General features: G+C 58.2%; 2 protein-coding genes across 2 annotated transcripts in view; both read right to left on the minus strand.

Moving 5' to 3' along the window:
- LOC119101201 (calmin-like) overlaps nucleotides 1-4829 on the minus strand; it is a gene marked incomplete at its 3' end in the record, with an annotated part of 23227 nt that extends 18398 nt beyond the window's left edge. Inside the window, exons 1-2 of the mRNA XM_037224499.1 lie at nucleotides 4815-4829; nucleotides 1445-1498 (exon numbers count right to left, since the gene is read on the minus strand). Coding sequence (XP_037080394.1) covers nucleotides 1445-1498; nucleotides 4815-4829 — 69 coding nt within the window. The remainder of the gene's footprint in view (nucleotides 1-1444; nucleotides 1499-4814) is intronic.
- Nucleotides 4830-5380: 551 nt separating this feature from the next.
- On the minus strand, nucleotides 5381-10410 carry LOC119112833 (spectrin beta chain, non-erythrocytic 2). Its single transcript, XM_037237122.1, has 6 exons — nucleotides 10363-10410; nucleotides 9790-9940; nucleotides 8849-8986; nucleotides 7717-7833; nucleotides 6667-6798; nucleotides 5381-5605 (listed from the first exon to the last, which is right to left on the minus strand). Exons 2-6 carry the CDS (start codon nucleotides 9937-9939, stop codon nucleotides 5417-5419), a joined length of 726 nt encoding a protein of 241 aa, XP_037093017.1. The 5' UTR covers nucleotide 9940; nucleotides 10363-10410; the 3' UTR covers nucleotides 5381-5416.
- Nucleotides 10411-10912: the final 502 nt, after the last annotated feature.

Consider the following 10912-nt stretch of genomic DNA (forward strand, 5'->3'; position numbering starts at 1 on the left):
TTTACGAGGCCTGTGTCAACGACCGACACCCTCAGACACTACCACGGCGTTTACGAGGCCTGTGTCAACGACCGACACCCTCAGACACTACCACGGCGTTTACGAGGCCTGTGTCAACGACCGACACCCTCAGACACTACCACGGTGTTTACGAGGCCTGTGTCAACGACCGACACCCTCAGACACTACCACGGTGTTTACGAGGCCTGTGTCAACGACCGACACCCTCAGACACTACCACGGCGTTTACGAGGCCTGTGTCAACGACCGTTGCTCTCTGGCACTACCACGGCGTCTACGAGGCCTGTGTCAACGACCGTTGCTCTCTGGCATTACTACGGCGTTTACGAGGCCTGTGTCAACGACCGGTACTCCCAGGTACTACCACGCCGTTGACAAGGCGTGTGCAAACGCAGTCTGCACAGCACCAGACACGCCTATATTCACTACGAACAAAGCGACCAGCCCTTATAGAACTTTGAGTACAAACATGTAGGCGCTTGCAATCATATTGACAGAAAAAGCTCAACAAAAGAAAATCGGTGCACAGTCATTCATGATGTTTCGCGGGCTTTTCTTGGTCCCCATAATACAATGCAGTTTCAAGGCAGATGAACTTTCGCTGAGTATCTGTTCCATGGAAGGCTCATTCCTCACCTCCTCCAGGGTCGATGTCAGCGACTGTACTTCAGTGGATAGCGGCTGCCATCTGGTGGTGACCTCGTCAACGAAGTGGGTCGCAGCCTTCTTCTCGTCAGCACCTGCAAAAGTGCCAATATATAAGTGTGTCCTTGCGGCCTGCAGATTCTGAGGTAATGACCTGGGAAGATCTGGCGGAACCGCACTTGCCATTGGTAGATTGCGGATAACTTGTAACTTACGGATAACTTGATCATTTCCAAATGTGCAATATCAACACTCGCGTACCAAAAACGGAGCATGTCAAAAGACACAAGCAAAGTCTCAATACACACTCACATGCTCCATGCCCAGTGCGTAGTGGCCCCTGGCCGCACCACAACCTTAATAGTCACTCACTGATCACCCATTGCTCCACAATAGCATCCCCTCCCCAGCGCCGGCTGACCCCTTTCCTGGCCGGCTGACCTCCCCGGCACTCGCTGATCACCAACCACTCCAAAACACCACCCCGTCCCCAGTGCCGGCTGACCCCTTTCTTGGCCGGTTGACCTCCCTCCCGGCACTCACTGGTCATCCATCACTCCACAATGACATCCCCTCCCCAGCGCCGGCTGACCCCTTTCCTCGCCGGCTGACCTCTCTTCCGGCACTCACTGACGTCACCGTCACGGATCAGGTCATCGGCCGCCTGGCGCATCTCCAGCAGCGGCTTGTCGAAGTCGTGCAGGAGGCCGCCGTCGGCCAGCAGAGCGCCGGCCTCGGCGGCGACGCGCGGCCCCGGCGCCCGCCGCGCCAGCCGCACCGTCCACACGTGCACCGTCTCCTCCACCAGGGTCAGGTGCGTCACCACGCGGTACTGGCGACACAGAGCGCCGGTCAGCGCCGCCAGCCGCAGTCCGTCTCCCGGGCGCCGCCGGGCTTTGGGAGCCGGCAACGGCTTGGTCGGCCGAAAGACATAAATGGAGTGCATGTGTTCTGTGCGTAGGCTGAATTTTCATGGGCTGACGCCGTGTCCCGAACGTGGCCCCCAAGTCCGGCTGCTGGGTCCACCAGTAAAGCTGAGAGGGCGTTCCAGATGACGCGGTTAGCAGCTGATTCGCGACGCGTACATGCCACGGTGACGTCACAGCGACGTCACAGAAAGGTCACGGAGACGTCACACGTTTAACCGGACAGTTTCACCTAAGACGACCTAAATCCTACCAGCCCTACTGGGCATCATGCTCACACCGCCCCCCTTTTGCGATGCGTTATCAGCAACAACCGAATCAATCCCGCCAGCGGTTTGTTGCGTGTTTGGTGCAACATCTGGATCAAGCGCTGCAGCTGATGACTGATGAGATGTGCACTGATGGTGACTGATGAGATGTGCACTGATGGTGACTGATGAGATGTGCGCTGATGGTGACTGATGAGATGTGCACTGATGGTGACTGATGAGACGTGCACTGATGGTGACTGATGAGATGTGCACTGATGGTGACTGATGAGATGTGCACTGATGGTGACTGATGAGATGTGCACCGGGCGCGCCCTCGCCAGCCGCAGACGTCCAGTCAACCCCGGCCGCATCAGCCGACGGTTCCGGCAGCGCCACTGACCCTGTGCACGACGTAGTTGAGCCGGACGGCGCGGCGGCGGGCGCGCTGCCGGGTGCTCGCCAGCCGCGCGTCCAGACGGCGCAGCTGCTGCGGAGGCAGGCGAGCGGCGACCGGCGCCGTCCGAGCGGCGCGCAGCTCGCCCTCCACGCGCGCCAGCGACGAGAAGAACGTCTGGAGACGGGCGGCGCGTCAGGGCCGGCGGGCGGCGGCGCGGGTCAGGAGGGGGTGGGGGTGGGGGAGGTGAGAGTGGGCAGACATTAAACTCGGCACTGCCTAAACCGTACGTACTTTATATCGAGTGTATAGCTTAGCCATACGGCCTGTTCGAGGCCGCGGTTCTATTGTAACTTGTTCAGCTGTATGAGTGACAGGCTAGAATGTCACTGGAAGTTCTCGTAAGGCAGCGAAGGGGTCGCTTGTAATCAACGGTCGCGCTGTTACTGATAATACCACAGTAGTCTGCCAAACCACAGAGTAATTATACTCAGCCCGTCTGCAGGATAGCACTATCGTGCCATGCAACACCATGACAACAATACAGCCTTGCGGTAACGCTTCAGTCAGCCTCAGCCCGGGACCGATCGTCGCTCTGGAATCCGCATAACCGCCCACTTGACATCTGGTGTAACCGCGTGACGCACATATCAGCTGGTCATGTCGCAGTCAGTGCGTGTGGCACTGCTATCACTCCAGCTGAAAGGGGGCGTCGCGTGCTGTTTACGTCGCAGCTGACGCTCAGCCGGCGCCTGAATGGGTCACGCACGCTTGACCGAGGTCGGGCGCGGACGGCGGCACGCCCGCCTCACAACAGGCCACGCACTCTGCAGTGATCTGCTAGGGGCGGCAGGGCCGTTAGTGCAGAGGGCCTTATCTGCGAGTTCCTCGGGAAAACTCAGCACGACCCGTATCAGGGGACCCGCACCTAACATCTAAATCCCCAAATCTGGCCTTCTTCTCCTCTATCTCGCTTTATCCTGCATCCTCGCGACACCTCGCCTGTCCGGAGCAGACTGCATGCGTCAGCCGCGAGTGTGCAGAGCCTCGTGGGAAGGGGGACCCCGAACGGGTACCCAGCGCGCATGCGCAGGTTAAAGCTTGGCAGTTGCCCCCCCCCCCCTCCCTCCCTCAGGCGCATGCAAGTCTGCCCTACGTTTAACCATTTGCACCATCCCATAGCCCTGGAATTATCATTTCTGATAGAAAGGGCTCAATATAAACAACCAATCTAAATCCCCAATCTTTTCCCAACCTAAATCCCCACTTTTCGGAGGTCATCAGTGGGCCGGAACAACACTGTTCTGCGGGGCAGGGCGAGTGCGATCGACGTCCGGCTTTTCTTGGCGGTGGCTTATCGCTGATACCACCGGCCCGCGATTACCGACCACCGTCTGATACGTTACGAACGGGCTGCGCCACCTGAAGGACTGGATATTTTACGGAGCTGGCCGGCAGACCCTAACGTGGCGTTGTAACCACCCAGAGTTAATTACGCCCCTCAAGCAGGCCTCCGCAGGGTCCGTGCGGGGGGGAGGGGCAAGCAAAACACCGCGTCTGGTCGCTTAAGATCGATTCGGAGTTACCCTTTGCAAGCAGGCCTTCGCGAGGTCCGTGGGGGATGGAGGGAGCGAAGCGTCTGGTCTGGTCGTTCAAGATCGATCTTTACCTGTATTTCGCGTGCGGTGTCGCGTGGTACGGTAACGACCACGAATGGCGTGGGGGAGGGGTAGGGGGGCCAATTCCGCCCACCTCTGGACCTAATGGGGTTGAGCACCATTCGCACTGAAATCATGCATCGCAATCCGATGAATTGCAAACACTTTAATGAAGCAACTGGCGGCCAGGTAAGCTTGTTTCTTGTTTAAATCGTATTTCCAAGTCTCAGCTCATCTAATCCCAGCTTTCCCGACGCACGGTATCGCCGGCCGCTGGAGGAGTCGGTTACCGAACGGGATCCACAGTGAGTCATGACTCGTTACCTCACTGAGCACGCCCCGCTGACATTACACTCATCCATGCAATTTTGCGAGGCGTAACCTACACTCGACTATGCACAAAAATGTTACGGCAATGAGTTCAGTGCGCATCGATAGCCTCCACCACGTATATCAACAGCGCTCCCCTCGCTGGCTCCCACAGGCGTCCAGGTACGAAAGCAACACAAAGTTAATCTGCATGGGTTGCTCTGACCAGGGGCTCAGTACAACCTTTCCCTATAACGCGCGTTCACGCCATTTCGCACTGCAGTTTGTTGTGAACCGTGTCCGGGTGGGAAGGACACCCCAGGTGTCTTAACAGCTGTCGGACTCATGGATTTATGTTAAAGTCTTGACCAGTGACGAAAACACGACCGTTTCCAAGGTTCCGAGTAAGTAAGTGCATCAAGTAAGCCTTAGCCGTGATTTATCACGACAAAACTACCACAGGGCTGCAAAAAAGCTGTGAGACAGTTTGCACCCAACTTTTACAACAGTTTGCCCAAAGCCGGAAAGAGACCAGGCAAGTTTTGTACAGAAGACTCGCATATGGATAGATTACCGAGAAGTCGTACCATGCGACCGAAAACGTGGTTACCTTCGTTTCAGTCATACAGCCAAGGTATAAACGAAAACACTGGTGCGGAACTCTGTCCACTGCATCAAAGCGCTTCTCTTCAATGCAAATAGACCATCATGTATTTCGTAACACGCCTGGATTCAAAAGAAGCAAAGCATCATCTTCAAGCAGTTCGCGGCCCACAGAAAGACACGGTTGTGAAGGCCGACCCCCGTGGGACGAGGTACGCAAGCACGCACGTTAGTTACATCACCAGGGACCCAAAGCATTGAACGAGAACTGTCAGCCCCAGCGGGTAGTCCCAGTGCCCAGCGCCCTAATGCATCATGCACACCAAACATAGTTTCATGACGAACTGAAGCCACCGACATCCACACCGCAGCCCAAAGCGAAACACATACACTTCCACTGTTTATTACGAGCAAACCAAGCACTTACTCGCGAACAACTGAGATAAATGCCTTCTAAAGCAAAACGCACAACGCAAAAGAAAAAGTGTAACACGCAAGAAAACAACAGCAAAGTGCAAACTACAGCTGCCTCGTGCACGAGATTCCAGCCGGAGTTAGTGGCGGCTGCCGGCCAGCGTGCGTGCTGAGCGCGGGGGGCGGCCGGCGCCGCTAGGTGGGGCAGCCGACCAGTACCGTGTGCTCCTCCAGGATGACGGTGACGCTCTGGGGCGCACGCGCGCTGCCGACGGCCGGGTCCTGCGCCCTGTCCAGCAGCGTCTCGGCGCGGCCCACCCAGCTGGCCACGCTCTGCAGCGGCGCCGGCAGCCGGCCGTCCAGATGCGCCTGCCACTCGTCCAGCTGCCGACACAGGCGCCGAGACCGTCAGCGGCCGTCGCCGTCGCGTGAGACGGGCCCGCCGCCGGCTCGGCCGCCGCCGGCACGTCTAGCCGAGGTCAGGGACGCCGGCTGGACTGACAACTCCTAATCAAGGCGGCCGCCGCCGCTACCCTGAGCCGCCGTGGCATTCAACGCACAGCAGCCTTAGGTAAGAGGACGCCGTTTTTGAAAAGCAGCTTTAAGCTGAGCTGAAAATTGGCGCACAAACAAGACATATCAAGCTGTGTCTACAGTTCAGCGTGGTGACTTTACAACGATCTCAGTCCTTGATGAGGTAAGTTGTTCAGTGCATTAGCGAGGAACGTTATTCACATAGATGAGACAGTAGTAATAGCCTTATTCCCCAGACAAAAACCAGGAGAGTGGAGATACAGATTGGTTGATATTTCGGCAACATGCCTCTATCGAAACAATGGCAGATGTGCTATTGTTTTGATAACGGCATGTTGTCGAAATATCAACCCATCTTTACCTCCATTCTCCTGGTTTTTGTCTGAGGAATAAGGCTATTACCACTGTCTGCTCTCAGTTCTTCTTTGACTCTCTCTGATTCGGAAGCGGAATTCACAGCAATGCCAAGAGGTGATTTCAATCACCGCGCACATGGTTGGTTGGCTACTTGGGATTTAGGGCGCGTCAACCACACAGTCATACACCGCCCATTCAGTGCGCGCGTGTCCACGAACGGAAATACACGCGGCAGTCCTATGGCACGGCAGTACAGTACATTATGCATGAGGACGAGCTGTAACTGGACCCACAGATGATTGAATTGTGATTCTCTTGCTCGGTTTTGTCCAATAGGATCCAGTCCGCTGTACCCGACCAAAATGCTACAGGAAGTATGGATATTTCGCTCACTGGGCAATGTGGGCACTCAAAATGGCACGCAAATGGGCACTCAAAAGAACCCGCTCATAACCGGATGCCTTCATGTCAGCTTGTCAGATTGTCCCGGCTGTCAGCCTGGCCCACTTCGCGCGCGAGTACCGCCACGGCGCTGGGCCCGGCCTGCCCCGTACCAGTGTCTCGAGGGTAGTCCAGTCCTCGTCGGCCCGCTGCCAGCCGTCGGCCGGCATCAGGTCAGCCGTCTTGCGTAGCTCGGTGTACCGCAGCCGACGCTCCGCAGCCTCGGTGCGCGTCGAATGGTACCTCTGTCGGCGGAGCAACACGCTGGCAACCGATGCCGACGAGGTGCAGGGCTGCGGTGCTGGGCTTAACGACGCATGCTACGCAAGGGAGGAGGCGGACTACCAGGTTTTAGGAAGCGGCTGTCATGTAACGACGAGAATGTAACGGATAGCGACAGTGCGTGTCACGCTCTTGTCCGGGCTCCAGCCATGGCGGGTCGTGTTGACCTGCCGACGTCCGCCTACGTGACATGGCTCATCTGATATGCTGCCTACCACCCTGACCACTATCTGCTATTACGTCATCATGAGGTCCGATGCCAGACATCTGATACCGTCAGATCCGGTGTCTGATATGCGACATCCGAGGTCTGATAACCATGTGCGGCATGGCTGGGGTGCGGCGATAATAACGTAACGCATCGGGCTTCCCATGTAAAATCGAACTGTACACACAATCGATAGTAATGGGAAAGCTATTGTTCCGTTCCTCCTGCATGCAACCACTTGAAGTGTAATTCAGAAACGGGAAGAGGGGAACCAAAAGAAAATAGAACGGGAGTTGGAGAGATGGCGCGGGAGACCGGAAATAAATGTGGGCTCTAAAATGTGAAACTACGGTTGCAAGCCTTTACTCAATCACTAAACGGTGCAGTAACGTAACCTTGTGAAACCCGGGGATTTTTAGCCCACAGTCTAGAAATATTGCACATGCATAGTAAATAAACGAACGAGTGAAACAAAACCGCCCTGTTTGCATTGGCAACGCAACCTCGAATATATCACCGACTAATGTTTATTCGCTGACATCACCAACTTATCTTCACTAGTGTTAGTTTATGTTCATCAAGACGACAAGACCGACTAAAAAAAGACAATGGCACTACATCTCTGATGAGGGATGATGGCAACCAAGCCGCAAAGAACGTCTTCTCTGCTCACCTCAAAATTGTCCTTCTCTGGCGACCGAATGTTTCGGACGATGCGTATCGTCCGGATGATCCAGACAGTGATCTCCATGACCTCCTGTTTGGGGGTGCGCTGCTCGCCACTCGCCGACTGAAAAAGGCGTACCATTAGGCACGCACCAGGATTCTCACGCTGGGCGGCGGAGAATACAACACCAGGGAGCGTGCTCGGTATCCGGTGAGGGAAGGGTGGCCCAGTTCTTGCCGACCTTCGCCAAACACCACAGGCGAAGGAACACGATGCTCTGCGCGTAACAGTCTCGGGTCCGGCCTCTCCACCCAGGGCTGACACGATGTCGTTTAAGGCGCTAAGCCTCACCGCATCAATGGGGCAGCGGCGCGAGACCTCCGCCCCACCCACGTGTCAGCCATGCCCTGGCCATTGAATGCAGCGTGGCCAGTTTTTGTGCGCCGCGCGAGGGCCACTGGCCATTCACACGCATCAGCGTTCTTTCGCCGGAGCGCAAGGCAGCGCACTCACGTAATCCGGTCAAGATCACCGTGGAAGATACGTCCACTTTTTACACATCGCCTTCCGATTGAGCAAGCAAACATTCCTATCAGCTCTCCGCACAGCGTGCCCCTCCCCCCCCCCCCCCCCTCCACACCGGTCTATTGGCCCAGCGCCAGATACAGCTGGGTGGGAATCACACGCGTCCAATGAGGCCAGCGCAGGTTCAAAGCGGGCGCCGCAGGGCGGAGCGCTGGGTCAGCAGACAGAGGCGGGCCGCGGCACTTCGGATGTGCTCCCAGCTGGGAGCCAGCTCCGCACGGACCCAACCAGCCAGCCGACATCGCAGATGCCGATGGAGGTGGCACAAATTAACGATAAATGCAAGTCAAACAGCACATCAGCCAACTCGCCTCCTCGCTGAAACTGGTATTAAACCAGCACCACTCATCCTGCGACATGCTAAATATAGTCTCCAATAGCCATGCGCAGACTGGCTGTGTCTGCTGTACCTATTGTAACAACCAATACCTCGAGCGTACGGGACTAGAATGCCCCACACCGCGCCCACATCGAACCCAGCTGCTACGTCGGGCCCTCAGACCCACCCCAGTGCGTTAGACGACTGCCTCGCAGCTGCACCTCCATCACTCACCGGCTGAAGTGTCTTGGGTTTGGGGTACTTGTGCACGAACTGGGCCACGTACGTCATCACCGACTTCTCGTCCGGCTCCGGCACGTCCACGTCCTCGGGGTCCAGAAGTGGGGCGATGCCCAGCTGCTCATCGGCCGCCTACAGCGTCACAGGCTGGGTCAGGCAGGGTCACAGGCCGGGTCAGGCAGGATCACAGGCCGGGTCAGGTAGGGTCACAGGCCGGATCAGACAGGGTCACAGGCCGGGTCAAGCAGCGTCACAGACCGGGTCAGGCAGCGTCACAGACCGGGTCAGGCAGGTCACAGACCGGGTCAGGCAGGTCACGACCGGGTCAGGCAGGTCACAGACCGGGTCACGCAGGGTCACAGACCGGGTCAGGCAGCGTCACAGACCGGGTCACATACGTCACAGACCGGGTCAGACAGGTCACAGACCGGGTAAGGCAGAGCCGCTGGCCAGGCCAGGCAGCAGGACACAGGCCAGGCCATGTAAGACCGGGTCAAGGCCAGGTCAGGCGGGTTTAAAAGTCGGGTAGCCGGGGTAACCGACGCCCCGTCGGTGGAGTGCTACACCGCGCCCTAGCCGGCGGGACTCTCTGAAAGGCTGGGTTTATGGGCGGGTGCGCCGTCTATCGTCCATCCAACGGTACACCCAGCATTGTTTTTGTCCTCTGTGCCGCCAGCTGAACCGCGTAAACAAATGTCCACATTTCAGAACCTTTCAAGGTCCTGGGTCATGGCCATTTTTTAAAGACTTGGCCACATATCACGTTCAGCGGTGCGCACCAGCACAGCTCACCTCCTCCGAGCTTTTACGAGTTTTATCCGAGAAGAGAGATGGACATCCCGGCACACACACCACAATCCATCGATCTGTGACCCCACGCCGCGTGAACCACCGGCGCCCAGCCACGCCGACAGCGGCAGCCGGCCGGTGCACACCTTGAAGGCGGCGCCGAGCCGGTTCAGTGAGGTCATGCGCTCGGCGGCGCCGACGTCCACGGCCGTCGGCTCGATGCAGTGCACCACGGCGACGAACGCGCGGCCATCGCGCCACGACGGTCCGAAGTCCTGGATCTCGATGCCGTACATCCTGGCGGGGCGGACAGGCGGCGGTGGTACAGCTCGCGGCGTGCGGGCGGAGCGGCGCGCTCCGGGTCGCGGTGCGGACAGGCGGCGCTGCCAGTGCAGACTGCACCGAACGCCCGCGTAACATCGGCGGGACCGTTTGCGTTAACAGCGACAGCGGCGCTAAAAACACGCTAAAACGACATTCGCAGAGGGGAATGAGAACCGGTCATCTTCCACGCGCATGTCGCGCAAACCGGTCAACCGTACGCAGCACAGACCAGAGACATCCCAGTACATACATCATCAGCATCCAGAGACGGCTGCGGCGAGCTGCCCGCCCGCCGCCCTCATGCGGGCGGTGCCTGGCGCGTGAAGAGGACGCATCACTCAACAGACCATCCGGCAATCCGTCCGGCGGCCCCTCCCCTCGCCCCCCGGACTCACTGCGTGGCGCCGCGGGCCCAGCTAAGCAGCGCCTTGCGGGCGCCGGGCTGCGGCTGCTGCGGCCGCGGCTGCGGCGGCGCCCCGTTGGCCTGCTGCTCCGGTCCGGCGGGCCCGGCGGCGGCCGAGGCGGCCATGCGCTCCTCAGCGCTGGCCAGGCTGCCGCTCCAGGCCAGCTGCTCCAGCGCACGGGTGCTCATCTCGATCTGCGTCAGGTCAGCTCAGGTCAGCTCAGGGTCAGGTCAGCTCAGGTCAAGCCGGTCCGTCGCGATACAGGCGCGCTCGGTGTAGACGGGGGCTCAGAATCGACGACGTGGATGACGGCAGCACGAATCGGCTCGTTCTAGCGCGCTACACTGCTCCCCGCTTCGGGGTGGGTAGTATGGCGCGCTGGTAGAGGACGGAGCTCAGATGGATTATGCACTCACCACACGTGGTGAGCGCATGGAGCACTTAGCACTTTGCTCCCGATCAAATGACAACCCAAATTACGTTCCTCACTCCCCACAGCGCAACTTCAGTTTTCCATGCCGACGCTCTCGCTGACGAAAGC

The sequence above is a fragment of the Pollicipes pollicipes genome, unplaced genomic scaffold (assembly GCF_011947565.3).
Source record: "Pollicipes pollicipes isolate AB1234 unplaced genomic scaffold, Ppol_2.1 Scaffold_2555;HRSCAF=2994_pilon_pilon_pilon, whole genome shotgun sequence".
Lineage (NCBI taxonomy): Eukaryota > Metazoa > Arthropoda > Thecostraca > Pollicipedomorpha > Pollicipedidae > Pollicipes > Pollicipes pollicipes.

What these genes read in the sequence shown, in the direction of transcription:
- LOC119112833 (XM_037237122.1), bottom strand. Translation starts at nt 9,939, where the DNA reads ATGTACGGCATCGAGATCCAGGACTTCGGACCGTCGTGGCGCGATGGC. An exon ending in AACCCAAGACACTTCAGCCG is followed by an intron (nt 7,834 to 8,848) that starts GTGAGTGATGGA and finishes CGCCTTTTTCAG; the next exon opens with TCGGCGAGTGGCGAGCAGCG. An exon ending in GGACTACCCTCGAGACACTG is followed by an intron (nt 5,606 to 6,666) that starts GTACGGGGCAGG and finishes CTGTGTCGGCAG; the next exon opens with CTGGACGAGTGGCAGGCGCA.